At 40.9% G+C, this 19,577-nt stretch overlaps 1 protein-coding gene across 6 annotated transcripts in view; it reads left to right on the top strand.

Annotated features, from left to right (window-relative positions):
• The first annotated feature begins 4,528 nt into the window (after window positions 1–4,528).
• The window catches only part of nrxn3a (neurexin 3a), a 200,037-nt gene continuing 184,988 nt past the window's right edge, over window positions 4,529–19,577 (top strand). For all 6 annotated transcript variants that reach the window (XR_003834345.1, XM_029459906.1, XM_029459905.1 and 3 more), the window contains exons 1-2: window positions 4,529–4,727; window positions 16,971–18,124. Coding sequence is in view for 5 of the 6 variants with exons in the window: in XM_029459906.1 (XP_029315766.1) it covers window positions 17,440–18,124 (685 nt within the window). In the remaining variant the exon portion in view is untranslated. The remainder of the gene's footprint in view (window positions 4,728–16,970; window positions 18,125–19,577) is intronic.

The raw sequence follows: 19,577 nt of genomic DNA, 5'->3' as shown, positions 1-19,577 counted from the left end.
ATTAGTACTCGGAGACGTGTTATTCTTAAAGAAATGCACGCATAAAGTTGCATTCAAATGTATTAAATATATGGCTCTCAAGAAAATACATAAAAAATATTTGGCTTTTATGGCTCTCCCAGCCAAAAATGTTCCCGACCCCTGCTCTAAGGAGCACACAGACTGCCGTTAAACTTCAACATACCGTACAACATCTTGATCTTAACTATGATTAAATATTAAATATGATATTTTGCTATTTTAATTTGGTTATTTTTAGAATGGTACTTCAGACTCATTTACATCTACACTGTGATTATTGTACTGTAAATGCTCTCATTCTGTCCTTGTACTAATTGTTATGTTTTTGCTGTGAAGCACTTTGGGCTGCAATTCTTGTATGAAAGGTGCTATACAAATAAAGCTTATTATTATTATTATTATTATTATTATTATTATTATTATTATTATTGAACCCAAACTGTTTCATAACTTTCCGGAGGAAGTTGTGCTCAACCCGGTCAAAAGCCTTTTCCTGATCTAGAGAACTCAGACCCGTATTAAAGCCCAACAAGCTGGCGACCTCCAAAACATCCTGAATTAGGTAGACATGGTCTACCATGGACCTTCCGGGCACACAGTAGGTCTGGTCCTGGTAGATGACCTGCTCCATGGCCCCCCCTGGTGACCAGGGCCTTAGACAGAAGCTTGTAATCCACACACAGCAAAGACACAGGGCGCCAGTTACGATGTCCTTTCCCTTCTTAGGCAGAAGTGTTATCACTGCTCTGCGGCAGGACATCGGCATGGAACTAGAGGCTAGGCTTTCATTAAAAACATCTATATCACCCTCCAGGTCTTTCATAGATCTGGTGATGTCTTGTGTGACATTGAGGGTGTTACCATGGTCCACTCCCTAAGACTGCTAAATTCACCCTTCCTCTGTCTAAAAACACTCCAGAAATGAATAAGAACCTGTCTAAAGTTTTTATCAAAAGTTAAAACTGAGTTAAAATACCAATATGCACTTTTTGGCTTAACGTTTCTAATAAAAACATTACATAAAACCAAGGCATGATCGGTAAAACCAGCCGGGACAATGCTGCACATTTAAAAAATATTAAAATGATGTTTAAAACAATAAATACGGTTTAACCTGGCTGAGGAAATCCTATTTTCTCTCACGTGGGACCATGTGTATTGTCTATCATCAGACCATGGGAGTTGACCAGCTGCCTCAGAGCATGCTGGGATGCTGGATACTGGATGCTGGATGCTGGATGCGATCTAAAGATGCATTTTCTGTACAGTTAAAATCCCCTCCCAAGAATAAAAAAATCCTCCGAGGCACAGCCATTTAAAAAATCATTGACTTTTTGTATAAACAGCTTCCTCTCTGCACCGATTGTTGGACCGTACCACATTTATAAAAACAGCTGTAAAAAGGTCAAACCGTGCTTTAACTAAAAGCCACCGCCCTTCGATGAAATGCTCGACCTCCAGTGAGACTGGAGTAAAAGACTTAGAGAAGAGGAAACCCACTCCTCCACTTAAAGAAGTGTTGTGGCTTAAAATGAATTCCCCTTCCCACTCTCTCCTCCAGTCTATCTCATTAAAACTGTTGCTGTGCGTTTCTTGTAAAAGAAAGTAAATCAACAGTTTTCATTTTAGCAGTTTAATTTATTTGTCATCTTTTGACAACTCTGAAAGTATCCATCACTACTGAGATGTTGAAAGCAAAAACATAAACAAATATATTAATTAAAACACACATCATCAATGTTTATTTGTTTTTTTTACTTTTAACACAAGTTTCTTTAATCTAAAAAACTCCTGGTCACTGAGGCCAGACTCCTCTCTTCACTCATATGGAGTCTGGCTGAGGTATTAAAAACTACCAAATCTGGAAAGTAATGCTCCACCTTTACACTATGTTGGTTTTTAGTTTGTTTGAGGAAAACAATTTTTTTCTCCTGACTGTTACTTAAATTATAACCAGGGATATCACTGTTGTCCGACACACACTCTTGCTCACTAAGACTCGTCCGTCTGTCTCTGCCTTCTCACAGTCTGTCCCTCTTCCCCAACTTTACTGTTCTTCGCATCACTGGATTCTTTCTTTGACTCGTTTCTTCTGCGTTTTGTAGCAAGCTTTTGCTGTGCTGTATCCAGTGCTGCTGCTGCCTCTTCCTCCTCCATCTCCACTTCCTCTACCTGCTCACTCCATGTAACCCTTTTATTTTTCTGCCATGTTTACCTGCACCTCTTCTGTCTCCTCTACCTGCTCTCCCCTACTTTCTCTCCTCCCAAACCACCTGTCTCCTCTACCTACACCTCTCCTGTCTCCTACTTCACCTAGAATATCTTGGTCATTTTCTTCCCCATTATTTTTGCCCACACCACTTAAATTAAACCCACATACCTCGTGCACCACGGCTACCCTCGGCGGAGAGCCCTCCACCGCAGCAGCCGCCGACCCTCCAGGACCAGACGGAGCTGGATCCCTGCGCCTCGGACAGGCTCTTGCTGTCACGGTTCAGGACAGGGGAGGACCCAAATGCAGAAAATAGACGATGTTTAACAAAAAGCGAGCCTTTAATAAAACAAAGCTGAATCAAAAATACAAAGTAGCAAATGAAACTGAAACACACAAACTAACCACGGGACAGACACAAGGAGGCATAGCATGTAACAGGCAGGTAACAGGCAGGTAAGCAACACATAACAGGAACAATGATCCCACAAGGAACTCTGAGACAGACAGGGATATATACACAGAAACTAATGAGGGGAACGAGACACAGTTGGAGAGAAAGACACAAGGACAGGAAGTAAAACAAGACACAACACAAGGGGGACTGAAACTTCAAAATAAAACAGAAAACCAAAGTGAAAAACAGTCACACTTGCGGTATGTCCCTCCTCCCCGCAACCAAAACATTTCATACCTGATGAGGTGACAAAAATCACGTAGTCGTAATCAAGCCTCGTCACTGGCCTCCAGAGCGGCTCCGCCGACATTCAGCCCGGCCTCCAGCCCGGCCTCTCTGCCGGTCTCTCCACCGGCTTCCAGCCCGGTCTCCTGAGCGGCCCCGCCCACCTCCAGCCCGGTCTCTCCGCCAGCTTCCAGCCCGGCCTCCAGAGCGCCTTCGCCAGCCTCCAGACCGGCCTCGCCGCCGTCCTCCTGAGCGGTCCTGCCCGCCTCCAGCCTGGTCTCTCCCCTCGCCTTTCCGCTGGTCTCCTGAGTGGCTCTGTCTGCCTCCAGCCCGGACTCCACGCCGGCCTCCTGAGCGGCTCCGCCTGCATCCAGCCCGGTCTCCTGAGTGGCTCCGCCTGCATCCAGCCCGGCCTCCTGATCGGCTCCGCCGCCGTCCTCCTGAGCAGTCCTGCCCGCCTCCAGCCTGGTCTCTCCCATCGCCTTTGCGCCGGCCTCCTGAGCGGCTCCGCCTGCATCCAGCTCGGTCTCCTGAGTGGCTCCGCCTGCATCCAGCCCGGCCTCCTGATCGGCTCCGCCCGCATCCATCTCTGCCCCCAGAGCGGCACCAACCGCCTCATCATCCTCCAGCCCATCTTGTCGACCTCTCTCGACTTCCTGCCTGGACTTTCCCCATTAGTTTTGTTTCCTGGCCTTGTTTGTTACCTGCATGTTACCTGCCGTGCGTCCCCATGCCTGGTTTGTCTGTTTCATTGTTATTTTGTATTTTTGTATCTGCTTTGTTTCATTAAAAGCTCGCTTTTTGTTATACACTTGGTCTGTTTTCTGCATTTGGGTCTTCCCCTGTCCTGAAAAGTGACAAATATATGGAAAAAATTATTAATAAAACATTAATTGGATCAGAGTCTGGTCCAATATATCAATTTCTTCAAGAAACCCAAATCATCAGATGATACAATATAATTTAGTTTTGAGAAGATACACCTCTCAAAGTATTTCTGATGAAAGCCTGACGATGTCCCAACTGTCTCCCTAAAGAGACTCTGGAACAGCTTTGATATGTAGTGGGATGTGCAGTGGTCTAGATTTTGGAACTATGTCCCAGACATTAGGAAATAAAATGTGCCCCATTTATAAGGGAGACGGGTTAGTAGATCATGTATGTCCTTTGTACTTAGTTCCTTTCTGTATACATGTTTTAGAGATCAATAAAAATGTGCTTCCACAAGTATGCAGCACCTTGTTTATATTTCATGTTGAATGTGAGTAGAAACTTTGTACTAACACAAAATAATATAGTATAGTGTGGCTTTGACTTTTGGAAACTTCACAAATTGTGATAAAAAATGTAGAGACTGAAAACTGTAAGAACATGGGAGCGCAGTCATTACCTGACATGCGCAAATCATGGGAACTCCTTTTATTTAATAAGAGTCTAAAGTGCACTAAAGCATACAAACGTGCGCGTGTGTTTTGGACCCACCTACGAGCCTGTACGCCTTTAAATGGCGTGTGCTGAGGGCGGACCCGAGTGGTGCGTGTGTGCGCGTTTGTGTGCGTGCGTGCGCCTCTTGCCTGCAGCCGCTGCAAGTCGCACGGAGCTAACAGCGGCTTTTGTGCGGATGATGCACCGTGGTCGACGCACCTGTGAGGAACCATAAACCCAGCCTGGTACCGCCTGATGCTCCACGCCTCCCCGCACCAGCAGGAACAGAAGTGCTTTTAATAGGATCTTGGGTTTTAAAAACAGCGGCTCTGGAGTTTACAGCTGGATTTTAGCAGTCTGATACTCTTGGCGATGTTTTTAACTAAGGTCAGTAGCGTCGTCTCTTTACTCCAACCTGTTCATGTTGATTGTCCGCCTAGAAAAATCTTATGAATTTAGTGTAGTGAAGCAGGAGCATTTGCCAGAGGACATATGAAGCAGAAAAGGCTGGAGTTTCTCTCATGGCGCACATGTATCGCGGAACTTGCCACTTTTCCAGGACTTTTCCAGTTTGCGCGCATCAGAACGGGGAATATGTCGAGCTGGAACATTTGTGAGTCTCCTTGAAGGAGCAGCGGCGTTTGTGGGATTCAATATGGGAATATATGCCATGTTGGCCTGTAAATTCCCCCGGTGGAACAGATGCACCGTGACAGGCGGGTATAGAATTACACACGTCCTCTCCGCTCCCCTGAGGCGATGTTTACTATATGAATGATCAATTTTATTTTTATTTTTCTCTCTTGCAAACACGACCATGCAGTGTTTAAACCACACGTGTGTATCGAATTGGAAGAGTGCTAACCCTAGAAAAATAAGACTTAAACCACGATTCAAACAGATTTCCTTCACCTTTTTAGGATGATGAATAATAAATAGCATGCACACCAGGTGTCCAGTGTCCGCGCATTGTTCTCGTCTTCAGCTTCATGTTATAATGTCAAACAAATGCACCCAGACACGCAGCGCACCCCCCCCCCCCGCGAGCACACATCTAATATTATTTTAGATGCATATTGTGATGTAAATTTGAGAAGTATGACATACTGTTTGTTACATGACCTTATGTGTTAACGGAGATGGACAGCGGGAGCCAGAGGCTGCACACCTCCTCGCTATGTAATAAGCATCACATTCCTCCATTATCCCTCTTCTCTCTGTGCTCCAAAATCCAGCGGATGGCTGCTGTTTTTACACACATTACATGAACCAAACGGATGCTACTGTTTTATTCATTTTTAGAAATGCCATAAAAATACAACGTTGAGGTCTAAAAAATAAACTAAACATTTTCTCTTCACATTGAATATCGCTCGAAATAAATCCGTTATTAATCTTTAAAAGGTGACGTTATTGTGTGTGTGTGTGTGTGTGTGTGTGTGTGTGTGTGTGACACTGTAGTGAAACGATGATTATGATGATTTTGATGACTTCAGTTCCCTGGTGGATCAAATGGCGTCCACAGGGAGGTCTGCTGAAATGTGACTCGCAATAATGTTCTGCTGCACGTTGAGACAACTTTCTCTTTAAGATTAAGAATTAGAATATTCTGAACAGACATAGTCTGGGCCTGTTTTGTACATCAGGCTCGAAATACAGACAATTTAAATGAGCTCTGCCTTTTTTTGTTGGTTATTTGCACTGCGACGAATGCAGGATGTCCCATTTTTACATCAGATCTGGCCATTTTTTATTGGAGGAATATTATGAGGCCTTTTGCAGTGCGCAATAGAAATCCACTACCTGCCTCTAAATAAGCAGTAAGGTGTCCAGGCCTCAGTCTCTGTATCTGACGCATTTTACTGTGATATCCACACAAGTGTCTGAAACGGATCTGCAGCTTCAGTTTGAACTGATGTGCGGAGTCTAAATGAAAGGCGAGAGGAGGAAAATTATATTTGTTATTCATCGCTGCAGCACACATTTCGATGTGTCAGATTTTAAGAGTTAATAGGATTAGATAATTCTTGTGCATTAATGCAGGGGGAATTCCTAATCAGCCTTTTTCCAAGACAGGCTTCATAATGGGCGTGACCCACCCAGAGAATGCGTCTGTTTCCCTGCGAAGGGCCCAAAGGTGCTTCATCACCTGCTTCTAAACTGTTTACAACATGCATTCCTCTCATCAAATCATCCATATCAGTTTTATGCCTCCTGTTTTCATAAAGAAAACAATATTTTATTTCGTTTAGAGGTTTTTTTTATCCTTTTTTTTTTTTAAACAAAAACTTTTTGGTGCATTGCTGAGAATGAAATAAATCTGTCCAGATTAAATACGATTAGAAATGTGTGATCACTGAAATATTCAATATTATCTTATATGCAAAATACAGTGAAATGTCGTTTACATCTTCTGCAGAACACGAAGCCCTCTCCATTTCATTTCTGTCTCGTTTTCTTTCCCGTTGCTTTGGGTTTTGGGTGGGGGTTGTTCGGGTTTGGATGGAGGCTGTTTTGGGTAATTTGGCTGTCCTGCTTTTTTTGTTCTGGTTGGCAGCCGATTAACTGCGCTGACAAATCAGGCGCAAAAAGCCAAGGGCTCTCAAGGTAACACTAATCCCTCTGGGCGGGGAGAGTCAAATATTACGCAGGATTTTAGAGAATGCTCTTTTCTATAATTTGGTCGTTTTTCTGCGTTCAGACAGAGTCTCTCCCCCCGCCTTTTTTAATGTGCAGTAGTGTGTGACATTGCTCATTGACATTGGTCATTAATATTATTCAGCTACTCTGTATCGAAACTCTGCTGTGCCATCCTTTAAATAATGTGTTCACATAGAAATGAAATAGGAAAATGATTCTCTCTTTTGATGCAATTATTTCATATTTATCCAGGCCTAAAAATGCACATGTAACATCTTATACACTTTAATTTCTGCTGATGGACCAAGTTCAGGATTGTGACAAAAGCACGATGATTGAAAATATATATTCAAAATAATTTGTCATAAAGGGAAAAAATTGCCACGATGAGAAAAAGGGAACGTGAGACACAAGGCATTTGTGGGTGTGTTCGCTGGCGGTGTGTGTCTATGTGTGAGGCTGGTGGAGAGTTATATATTTATGGCTTGGTTGTTGGCATGTGTAATATTTAGTTGTGGTTCTGCAGTCATTTGTGCACGTGTGTTCAGTCCGTGTGGTGTGTATCGTCATCATTTAAAGGTGTGTATGCTGTAAATGTGTGTGAGATGTGTAATCCAGCACTGGTTAGGTGTGTATGTAGGCATTGTGTCCGCTGCTGTCTGGATAGAGCAGGCGTCGCTGTGCGTTTGTGTACGCGTGTGTGTGCGCGCGTGTGTGCAAGCGTTTGTAGGGTGCTCTCTAACTGGGTGATGTAATGCCGTGAAGGGTGCTGCAGCAGAACCACAGAGCCCAGAGAAGGCGTGTCCTGCCTGCAGACTCAGAGTAGCTTCATAACAACCCGGTGCCCACGCTGCATCTGCCTCCGACACACACACACACACACACACACACACACACACACACACACACACACACACACACACACACACACACACACACACACACACACACACACTTTCACTCATCCTAACATTATACATTTCCGTGCCTTTTTATCAGTCTGTTTTTTTTGTAGGAAATATTGGAAAATACCAAAAAGAGGACGATTGAAAAACAGTAACGACCATCAAACCAAAGGATAATTCCCCTCTTGAGATTTTACAAAAATAATTTACTTTAAAAAAATGTGATAAATCTCTGTATTAATGGCATCTTATCTTTTAAAGTCCAGTGCTGAGTGGTTTTGTCGTGTCGACAATATGAAAATAAATATATTGGACAGTATCAATTTGTATTGTCAGATAATTTGCTGTATGTAATGGTATTTACCCCTTAGAATATGTGGGTGCATTGTAGACATCGTTGCCTTCCTGTCTGTATCTTTATCCATGGACCCTCACGTCTCAATAGCTCGTCGAGAGCTTTATGCAATAATTAATAAATGATACAAAAGGATATACAGTAGGTATACCATGACAGAGAAGGTTTTTCATAGATTAAATGATCCCAAACCGATACTAAAATGGTGGGCCACTGCTCTTCTCTGTACCTATAAAGGTTTGTCCCTGACTTGTGTGTGTGTTTGCATGGTGATGAAGAGAAGAGGAAGACTGGTGTTGGGGTGTTTTATGCGATGCATGACTCTCTCTCTGTTTCAAATCATCTTTCCTGCTGCTGTCCCCCCCCCCCCCCCCCCTCACTGTCATGTTGCATGTCGTGGTCAAATGTTTTTGGAGTGTACCACTGCAGCAACGCAGGCAGGTAAAATAAAATGGCACCCTCGAATCTATTGTGAGACGTAAACGGTAGCGTCAGTGTCTGTGTGCTTATTTTGAGGGCCTCACACTGAGCGAATCAGAACAATTGCATCCCGCCCTTTGAGATATCATCTGCAAGCTGTGGAGGACATTTTGTCTCTGCGGTTACAGACAGCGTTACTGCGTCTGTGTTTTTGTGTGACGAGTGTGTGCGATCAAGGCACCTGCTGTAAAATTACTCGCAAGTGGCATCCATTTGAGCGCAATGGGCCTATTGGTGGGCTGCTTTATTTGCATGTATACACACACACACACACACACACACACACACACACACACACACACACACACACACACACACACACACACACACACACACACACACACACACACACACACGCCCTGTGTCCCAGTACGTGTGGTTGTTAATAGGATCCAGAGTGCTGCTGCCTTTTGTCACTGTGTGTATGTGGACTCGTCCCTGTGGGGTTCGTCAAAGGAGCCTTTCAGCCAGAACAATGATCCATGCCGTTTAGCCTTTTAACCCCTGATGCTCCCCACAATGCAACAAAAGACACACGTGCTTACACACACACACACACACACACACACACACACACACACACACACACACACACACACACACACACACACACACACACACACACACACAAGCTGAGAATGATCACAGAACAAGTCTGCATTTGTAAAGACAAGTGAAGTATTTATACACTTTAGTGTGAATGAAGAGCAGGACAAGTACTTGTGTGTTTGCCAAGGTAGGATTCATATCTAATGAGCTGACATCAATCAACAGATACTGAAATAGTAACTAACCCAAAAAGGAACAAAAAAAAGAAAAAAACTTTCCTGTAATTTGTCAAAACATTTTTTATAGAGGACAGTTAGTTCAGCTTTATCTTTAATATAGTTGGCCTGATATGAATCTTTGAAGGCCAAGGCTTCTGGCCTCTCTTATTTTGAAAAATAACTAATTGCAACTGTGTTGCAGTTTACAAATATTTTCAGTGAGTGGCATAATGTTATATGTGTATATGTATGTATATATACATATAAGGGCTGTCAATCGATTAAAACCATTTATCTAATTAATTACAAGCTTTGTGATTAATTAATCGCGATTAATCGCATATAACAATATTTGCTGTGAGAGCTCCGTGCGACGGGGACGGGTGCTGACAGAGCTCCGTGCTCCGTGCTGTCGGACCAAAAGTCAGGGGCATCCAGGAGCGTGATTAATCTGCGTTAATATTTTTAACGCGTTATTTTTTCTGTGATTAATTAATCGAAATTAACGCGTTAATTCGACGGCCCTAATATATATATGTATTAATGTATTATAATATATATATATACGTATATATCACACACCATTGCACACTGTACTCTCTAGTCAACTGGACATCATTATCAATGCGCAGATCTCTGCACTGGTACAAATTCATCTACACATCTATGCTTGGACTACTGCTGACCATCTACATATCCACTTACATATCATACACACAGTACAGCTATGGGCTACGATCTCAGAACTACATCACTCTGTCCGTCCCCTCAATTCGCACGGAACTTGGAAAAAAGACCTTGTCATACTCTGCCCCCTCAACCTGGAACACGCTTCAGCAGGAACTTAAGCTGTCCAGCTTGATACCCCAGGGACATTTTAAACAAATTAAAAAAAATCTAGAGAAATCAGCTGTCGGTGTTTGTTTTTGTCATTGAAAATGCACTATCATGATTTTTTTATGATGTTTTATTTGACTGTTGCCTCTGTGTTTAGTGTCCTGTAAGTCTGTAACTTGTATGGTGCTGTTGCCATTTGATCAGGTCTCTCTTGAAAATGAGACCTTGTGTCTCAATGAGATTTTTTACCTGTAAAGGCAAAAAAATAAAATAAATATATATATATATATATATATATATATATATATATATATATATATATATATATATAATATAATATAATATAATATAATATATATGTATTTATTTATTATATATAATATATACACACATAATGATCAGTTTATGCTGATGAACCAGTAACCACCTAATGTTTCTGTTTCATCCCAGAAGGGCTGTATGCTTTAACCAAAACATGTTTTTCCCAATAATATTTTTACCCTAATTGCAATAAATTCATATCTCATAATTCATATTAAAAGAAATATATTCCCATACAACCTTTAGTGACTCAGCATGTTGCAGACATGTAGTTCTGAGGGAGGTGATGACTGAGTGATATCTGCAATCTTCTGAAAGCTACATGTTCCTGTTGCTATTATTAAATGATGGCCTGCGTATCAATCAATACAATTCATTTCACACTGATTGTATTCTGTGGGTCAGAGCTAAATGCAGTTCTTGAGTATAAGGTTTAAATATGCTGCATCCAGCTGTGAGAGTTTTACATTGTGCAGCTGTCACGTTGTAAATAAATGGTAGGTATTGAGAGTGCATTGAGTGGTAAAATAAATATATTAACTTACAAATTTAAACAATTAGTACATTTCTGCCAGACTTCCTCTCTTGCCTTATCGGCAGAGTCAGTGTTGCTTTTTGCCATAATATTTATTTTATATTCTTTGCGGGTGGCGCTCAGAGCCTGAGGACGAAGCCCTGCGTGATGACCACGCTCAGCTGCCGTTAGCTCCCACTAACAGGCTTTGTCAGGCTTTGTTGAGCCAGCTAAGGCAAAGAAAGCATGGCCCTGTCCAGTGTGATGATGAGCTCCATGGTACAGCATCATATGTCTTCTTCTGAAGCAGGATGATGACGGAGAGGTGCCAATAACGGCTCTCTTGATGTACACCAGTGCCTTTAACAGCTCTGGAGATCATTGACTGACAGTTCTCTGCTGCTTTCAGTATGTTTAATTTATTACTTCAAACTTCAAATGTAGTTTCTGCCATTAGGGATGTCACCATACCAGAAAGGTAGTAGTTGATACCAATACTAATAAAATTCTACAATTCTTGATACCATGGTAACAAACTAAACAATAAAGCCCATGTACTTCAACATGCACTTCTTTGTTTCAGCTCATATTTCTATTTAATATCTGTTTCATATTGCTGTGAAAACATCTTCAAACAACTAATACATTTTAAATACTAATCTAATCAGAATAGATGGTAACTTTATTGTCCACCAGAGTGGAACATTGTCTCATATATGTGATTATACTGTATAGTAACAGCAAACACATGACAGGACACTTACATACAAGTTAAACAAGTTCTACATTTTATGGTAAAGTAACAGAGAATGTCTTAAACCTTATTTCTTGTTTTGCTCATGTCCAGTAATGTTGTGGAAGAAAACACATCAAATCTCTTGTTGCAACTTCACTTCCAGACAACGTCATTCACTGTATAGGCAGTGCGGTTTGGAAAAAGGTCCCGAAACACTTAACTGTATTTATCCCACTATTCCCCTGAAACATACTTGGAGTCACTTCAGCATCTGTCCCCTCAGAGATAATATAACAGCCACCACCCTTTTCTGTTGATGTTGCCGGAGAGCTCTGCAGTAACAGTAAAGCAGTGTCTAACAACGTGAACTACTACAGCTGTCTAAAGAGGTGTGGTCAGCAAAGGCACATTATAATCAGTCAAACTAATGAATCTCACACATGCATTGTATATACAATGACGTTCATCCATCAGCAGCTACAGTGACTTACTGGTGGCGTTTTCCATAAAGATGGGATATCCATGCGCAGCTGTGGTTACATTTGTGCACAAACCCCAGTAAGAGCCTGTCATCCTCATGTCACCACTCACTGTGGTCTTACCTCCTGCTTCATTATTGAACCTGATCCACTGACTCTGAGCAGGTTGACTGTATCAGTCCAGCAAAGTAAACCTCCGGTAGTTGATACTCTGGACACATGTCTACATCAAGGGACTTTTATGAGGGTCACTGAGTCCTGCTTATGGTCGTCAGCATGTGTGTCCTTATGTAGCACAAGCCAGTACTGTAAGCCTGAGTTAAGCAGCCCTCGTCTCTAGTAATTAACATCTTGTTGTTTCCTCCATAACTAGAACCTTTCCTTGATTAGTCTTTCATCCCTCTGAACTGAGTGTCCTGCACTCCTAACCTCTGTCCTCTTATTAAGTGGAGGCCGTAAGGCAGGATGGGATCTAAAATCTCAGTAAAGCCAACGCTCAAAGATATTCCAAACATCAAGATTTGTCCCAGTCCAGGCATGTTTAGCTGAACTTCATCCTTTTCTGATGTTTGTTTGCTCTGGCCTCATGGCTGTTGCTCTCAAACATATCTTCATTTACACATTTTACTGGAAACCAATTGTAGTTACACATGTATTTAGTTAATTAAAATAATAGATGAATATCATGAGACGTATATTTCTTCTTGTCCATAAGGAAGTCCATCCAACCTTGTGATACAGTGGCTATATATGAGTAGGAGTTTTGTCAGCAGTGATAAAGCATCATGCACTATGATAAACAGGGTGCAGCATCTTCAGGAATCAAGTGAAAACATACAGTGTAATTATAATATTTTTCATTATTTAGAAATGTTATTATGCAACTTCAATCTCAGATAATTTGAGTTTTTATAATAACATAATATAGCATTCTAATGATAAGAACAAATATATAAGAATCTTAATACAATATTAATATAATCAATATGTAATATAAATAACAAATACTAAGAATAATAATCATATGATACAAACAGAATAATCCACATTGAAATTTAGGGGAGACAATTAGCCTACATTTTATTTGATGGGGGGCGGTAAGGGACCTGGATAATGGATTTTGGGTGCTGGCCCAAAAACGGCTGAGAACCACTGTCTTATACAATGTATAACATGTACACTGCATGTATACTGTAAATAGTAATAGACCCAGAATAGACCACTGTGGAAACCCATTACTGATGGTAAGAGGGCTTCACTCAGCACCATCAGCCACACACGTCTCAGTTCCCTGTAAAGTAGATATGGAACCAAATTAGTGCAATCATCAGGATCTAAAGACTGTTTGTTAAAATAGAATAAACGTTATCAGCCGAGGCAGGACAATTATATTAGTAAGATAGGAGCAGGCTTCTGAGAGGTCAATAAAGAGAGCAGCACAACATCAGTATCAGAAGATGCTTAATAGTGTCGTAGCACCCGTAGATTTATTTACCATGAAGCCTTTTGGCAGTACCAGCCACTAGCAGGCCACAACATGGGCTGAACGCTTTATCACCAAACAAGAAAGGATGCAGGCCTTACCTGACCCCTGATGATCTGACAGTAGCTGTAATCCATAGTTTTATTATAACAATCAAATAACAACGGAAACACAATGTGACAATGTGAAAGGGGTTGCACATAGTGATGAACCTCCAGAGAGTTTCCGTTCACTGTTGAGCTGTGTGGCTACGAGCTGGCGTTAAAATCACGCAGAAGTTAAAATTACTACATCTCACACAGTTCTACATCTCTGAAATGCTGTGTCCGACTCTCTTATCCATAAGTCTGTCTTCCTTTATTGGTTTTGTGTCAGGCTTTCACCTGAATGGATGTGCACGAGCATCTGCATTTGTAGAACAGCCAATAGGAATGCGCTCTCTCTGAAATGACCTGAAATTGGCAAAAGTCCCCCTTGTCACAGGCTAGTTTTTCTGAAACCTGAAAACGGAGCCAAGATGAGGTGCAGAAGTCGTTTTTTCTCACAGACCACTTGAATTACAATACGCTGAGAGCTCATTATTGATTTTTTGCTCAAAGACGCCAAAATTAGAATGCCAGTTTCAAGGTCTACGGCTCATCTCCAATGTCACAACATAAAAAGCTGTCAGGATTTTGACGCCCTTCTTTTAGAGAAGAGTCTGAGTTATAAAAAGTATTTTGGTAGACTCAACTGGGGAGGAGAAAATGCACTTTTAAGGGTTATTTTGTACTAATATCATTTGTGTTTCATTAATAACTTAATAATCAATGATGCAAAATGCATCACAATTCATCAATAAATCTCAGAATCACAGTAGCTCAGTAGGGATGTCCAAAGTCAATTCTATTGATGGCAAACGCAACGTTTGTAGTACCCCGGTGTAAAAGCAATCTGGGATCAAAGCATTTTCCAATAATATTACAATATTGCCTAAAAAGGCCAGTGTAACTGTTAAAATAATAGTTGCTTTCTTGCTTTCTAATACAAGAAAAACAACCGTACACTGAGTATAGACATCTATCTGAAAGCACGTCACTGAATTCTGTCCATATGCTTTGATACATCAGTATCTTCTACTGTATTGGTTTATACATTATGACCCTTTGATTTGTTTTTTAGGTAAGATAGAATTCCTGTTTTGTTCACATTCAACAGTAGAAGCTGAACGCTCATGTGGCTGCTCACATATTTAAAAAATAAAGGGTAACATAAAAAACATTTTATGTCTGGTATGCTGTGAGGTTTACACTACTAAAACACTTTAAGCTGCATTAATTAATATTTTCATTCACACAACAGGTCAAATGTAAAAGGATCCACTCGTAGTGATAGATTTCTACAAACAAAATGTATGTCGTATAAGTACCTGCTTTAGTTTCTCTGTTTCTCTTAGTATTGAACAGGATTGAGCAGAAATCTGTCTCTCCAGGCCGGTCATCAGATAAAGGCTGTCTGCCTGGCTGACTGATAGTCATGCACTGCCATGAGAATAATGAAGCTAATTTTCTCAGCAGATGACCGATAACTCCAAACAACCTTTGTGGAGGAGGGAGACATGCAGCCATATCACCAGGCACTTTTAATTAGGACTGGTGACTGCCAACAGTACAGTACATGCTGTAAACGCTCTCTCTGAAACTGTCAATGTGTGTCATTAAAGACACATTTTATCATTACTAATATTGTACCTCTGAGGAAGTTGTCCTTAATATTATGATGTCAGGTGTGTGAGGAACCTGTGAGTTTACATTGTATACAATTTTATAGGCTGATTCCAGTATTATCAATGTTCTTAGTCCAATAAATAAATTAATAAAATAATCATTATTAAGTTTTCCCCTAACCATTAAAATAAACTCATTAGATTATCTGAAAATGCATTGTCTCAAATGTTAAAACAGAACTATTTGACAATATATCTAAGATGTATGATTTTCAGAGGATAGGGATATTCCTGTTGGGAAATTTAATTTATATTAAATATTAAAGCTTTCACAATTTTACAATGTAAGTAAGTACAAATTCTAGTTCTGCACCGAAACAGCTGCTGTAATATGTTATCATATCAATATCAATGTTAAATTATTAATACTGTTGCATCAATGATTATCTAACATTTTGCTGCGGTGCTATCTTTAACTACTTTTATATTCTATTAGGTAGTTTGATGTCATGGCTGTGATTTGGGGTCCTGATGTAAACCAAAGCACGGGACCTCCACAGCGCCTTATTTTACCAAAATGCTGGTATTGACAGTGGAACTATAAAACTATTAATACCTGACTTTAATTACACCTCCTTACTTCAATTGTTTTCAAAGTGGAGCTCATTGTAAGTACTTGTGCTGCTGCATAGTAAGCTATCCCTATCTACAATGATGTCATCATATATTTTATCATATTTAAATTAAAATTAAAGTGCCAAGCAGTATACAATATATGGTAGATCTAATGTTAAAATTAACATTACAATTATCTTTTTAAATGCCTACATGTTAATGCATCTGTCATAATAATAATGATAATAATAAAGATAATAAAGATAATAATAATAATAATAATAATAATAATAATAATAATAATAATAATAATAATAATAATAATAATAATAATAATACAAGTACAGTATTGAGGACATTTTGTATGACACAGTATATATGAGTTAGGACATCACAATCAATGTATATGTTTGTATATACAATTATGTATAACCATGTACAATGTTGTATGTATATATTATATAAATTATTAAATTATAATTACAATTATTTATATATATATATATATATATATATATATATATATATATAAATAATTGTAATTATAATTTTATTTATTACAAACTTAGACACTTCTAAACATACTAAATGTTTAGCTGGGCCCCAGCAGCTGCCTCCCTTGCCTGATGGTAAAGGCCTGTTTGATCTGTAATAATGCATTTACTGAAGTACTGAACTTAGGTCACTTCTTTAGAAAGAACTCATGCATGTCATGGATGTGTGTTGTAGTATTAGTGGTAGTAAAGCAAAGCTCATTGCTAATCGTAACCCTCTGCTTCTCTCTTCCTGACAGTGATGGAACTAAGGGAGGCCAGTGGACGCCAGCGGAAAACATGAAGGAGGAAATTCCACGCGCCCTGATATCCAAAAAAGTCCATTCCATCAGACCTTGAACCAACCAGTCTTGATAGTATCTTTTCTGGAGTGCAAAACGATATTACTACAACCTAAAACACCAACTCTGCATCCTTGCTCCCCCAGTTGGTCCTCTCTTAAACGCTGAGGAGAAAAACACTTCCTCCTCCATACAACCACTGCCTTGCAACTACTGGACAGTTTACTGTTGTGAACATACTGACCCTTTGACTGTTAACCACAACGACTGTTCTCCTGATACTGCCCTTTCCCCTTTGAAAACATATTTTTATAAGAAATATTTATCAGAATATATCGCTGCACATATTGTGAATAACCATCCTAAGATTTCAATCTGATTGAACCCCCTCAGAAAAAAATCTTGTATAAGTACATTCTCTGCAGCTATGGGTCTTGTAGGTTTTTCTATCAGGCTGCAAGTGTTTCTCAGCACATGTTTGGGACTGGAATTTTTAGGCACACCAGGTCAGTGGGCACGCTACCTCCGCTGGGACGCCAGCACCCGCGGTGACCTCAGCTTCCAGTTCAAGACGGAGGCCTCAGAGGCGCTGATGCTGTACTTTGACGATGGAGGCTACTGTGACTTTCTGCAGCTGGCGGTGGTGGAGGGCCGAGTGCAGTTGGGTTTCAGCATCGACTGTGCTGAGACCACAGTCGTGTCTGACAGACGGGTGGATGATGGCAGCTGGCACTCTGCCACTCTGAGCAGGTATAACCTGCGCACAGTGCTAGAGCTGGATGGCCAGGCCAAAGCAGATGAGGTGCGGCCTCAGCGTCTGTTCATGAAAATAGTCAGTGATCTGTTCCTGGGTGGAGTGCCTCAGGATATTCGCAGTGGTGCCCTCACACTGCCTACGGTGCGAAACATGCAGCCCTTCAGGGGCACAATTACAGACCTCAAATATGGCATCTCACAGCCCCTGTTCCTGGGAAGCCTTAAGGTGCCCCTGGAGTCAGAGGGGTGGTGCACGGTGAACACGTGTGAGAACGGCGGTACGTGCTCAGTGGTGGATGGAGAGCCGGTCTGTGACTGCTCCAAAACTGAATACAAGGGCCGCTTCTGCACTGAAGGTAACGCCTGCCATTAAAGTCTCTGACACAGCTGTTATTCACCCTGATACACTGACTCCAACTGTGAAACAGACTCATTCACTTCAACTTATTTCTTTTTTGCATTCTAAACATTTAACATTTACATTTATTGCGATTCCAACTGTATGCCTCATGCCAACATTGCCTCACAGCCCACTGCCTTTTCCTCGGGGCTTGATTTGAGTAGCTGAACAAACTAGAGCTGTGGCCAAAAATTCAGAGATTAAAGCCTGTGGAGAATTCAGAGAATTAGGTAAAATGACAAAAGCATTCATTGAGTGTTCTTTCACATTTGGAGCACTGCACCAGTCAGCTTGGAAAAAGCACATTTTGTTGTTGTTGTTGTTTTCCCCTTGTACACTAATCCAGCTGATTTCATCTGTCCAGTGTGAGTTATATTTGTCATGTTACCTTACAGGAATGTTAAAGACTGGCATGATGACCTTGAAGGTTTCAGTGTTTTTCACATAACTTGGCTTTTTATCGAACTAGTCTCCGGATCGTTTCTGCTATTTCACCAGGTTTCATGGGCTCTGAGGCCGTTTGACTCTATGGGCCTGCTTGGCGCTACTATTATCGTTGTGTGATTGTGTGCATGTGTGCATGTGACTGAGCTGTAAAATCAGAAAGCTGATCTAAGCATGGTTAGTCAGTGAGGCACAGGTTAATGGCACCGGTCTTGCAGGCGGTGATAAGGACGCCTATAGAGAGAATGGGGCCTCCTGAGCCCCTTTCTTCACCCAATCACAAGATGGCAGGTGTTTTATATCGCATCCTTTTGTGCTGAGAATTTTGCCAGAGCCGTGTTTTAATCGCTCTACAGCCGGCTGTACCAGGACCAAAATTGATTTCTATTAAAAGAAAGCCCTTTACTCATTTCCCCCATGTATTTCCTCCCTGCAGGCCAAATGAAATGCACTTTTACTTTCTTTATGTAGAAACTTGGATTTCCTGTGATTTAATAAATTGTGAGCACAGAATGTTCTGTGATAACGCCTGTGCAGTGGGGGTCATTTGTGAACATGCAGTCAGCACATGAAATGGATCCAGGCACCTCTGCTCTTTTTCTGTGATGTGAAAAAACTCTTGTTATGTACTTAATTATTCACAATCAATACACATTCTTCAGGCTTTCCAGACCAGCAGCTTCCAATGGCTGAAGAGTCGACAATAATCTGACTCCTTGTGAGATAATCAATACCATTTAGATGAGAAAGTCTATTTCCACTAATTAATTCAGATCACAGGTAATTTGTTTTAATATATTTGTTTAGCTATTTTTTCTCTCCATCTTTGACTCTCAAGCGCTGACTCTCTTCTTCACCTCGCACAAATATGGAATTTACATCTCATTTGGGCTGATGCCAAGTCCCCGGCACACAGACAAAAGGCCAGGGAATCTGGAATTTAAAGATTAGTTTTTTTTGTGTGC

The sequence above is a fragment of the Cottoperca gobio genome, chromosome 22 (genome assembly GCF_900634415.1).
Source record: "Cottoperca gobio chromosome 22, fCotGob3.1, whole genome shotgun sequence".
Taxonomy (NCBI): domain Eukaryota; kingdom Metazoa; phylum Chordata; class Actinopteri; order Perciformes; family Bovichtidae; genus Cottoperca; species Cottoperca gobio.
This window is presented reverse-complemented; position numbering and strand designations above follow the sequence as displayed.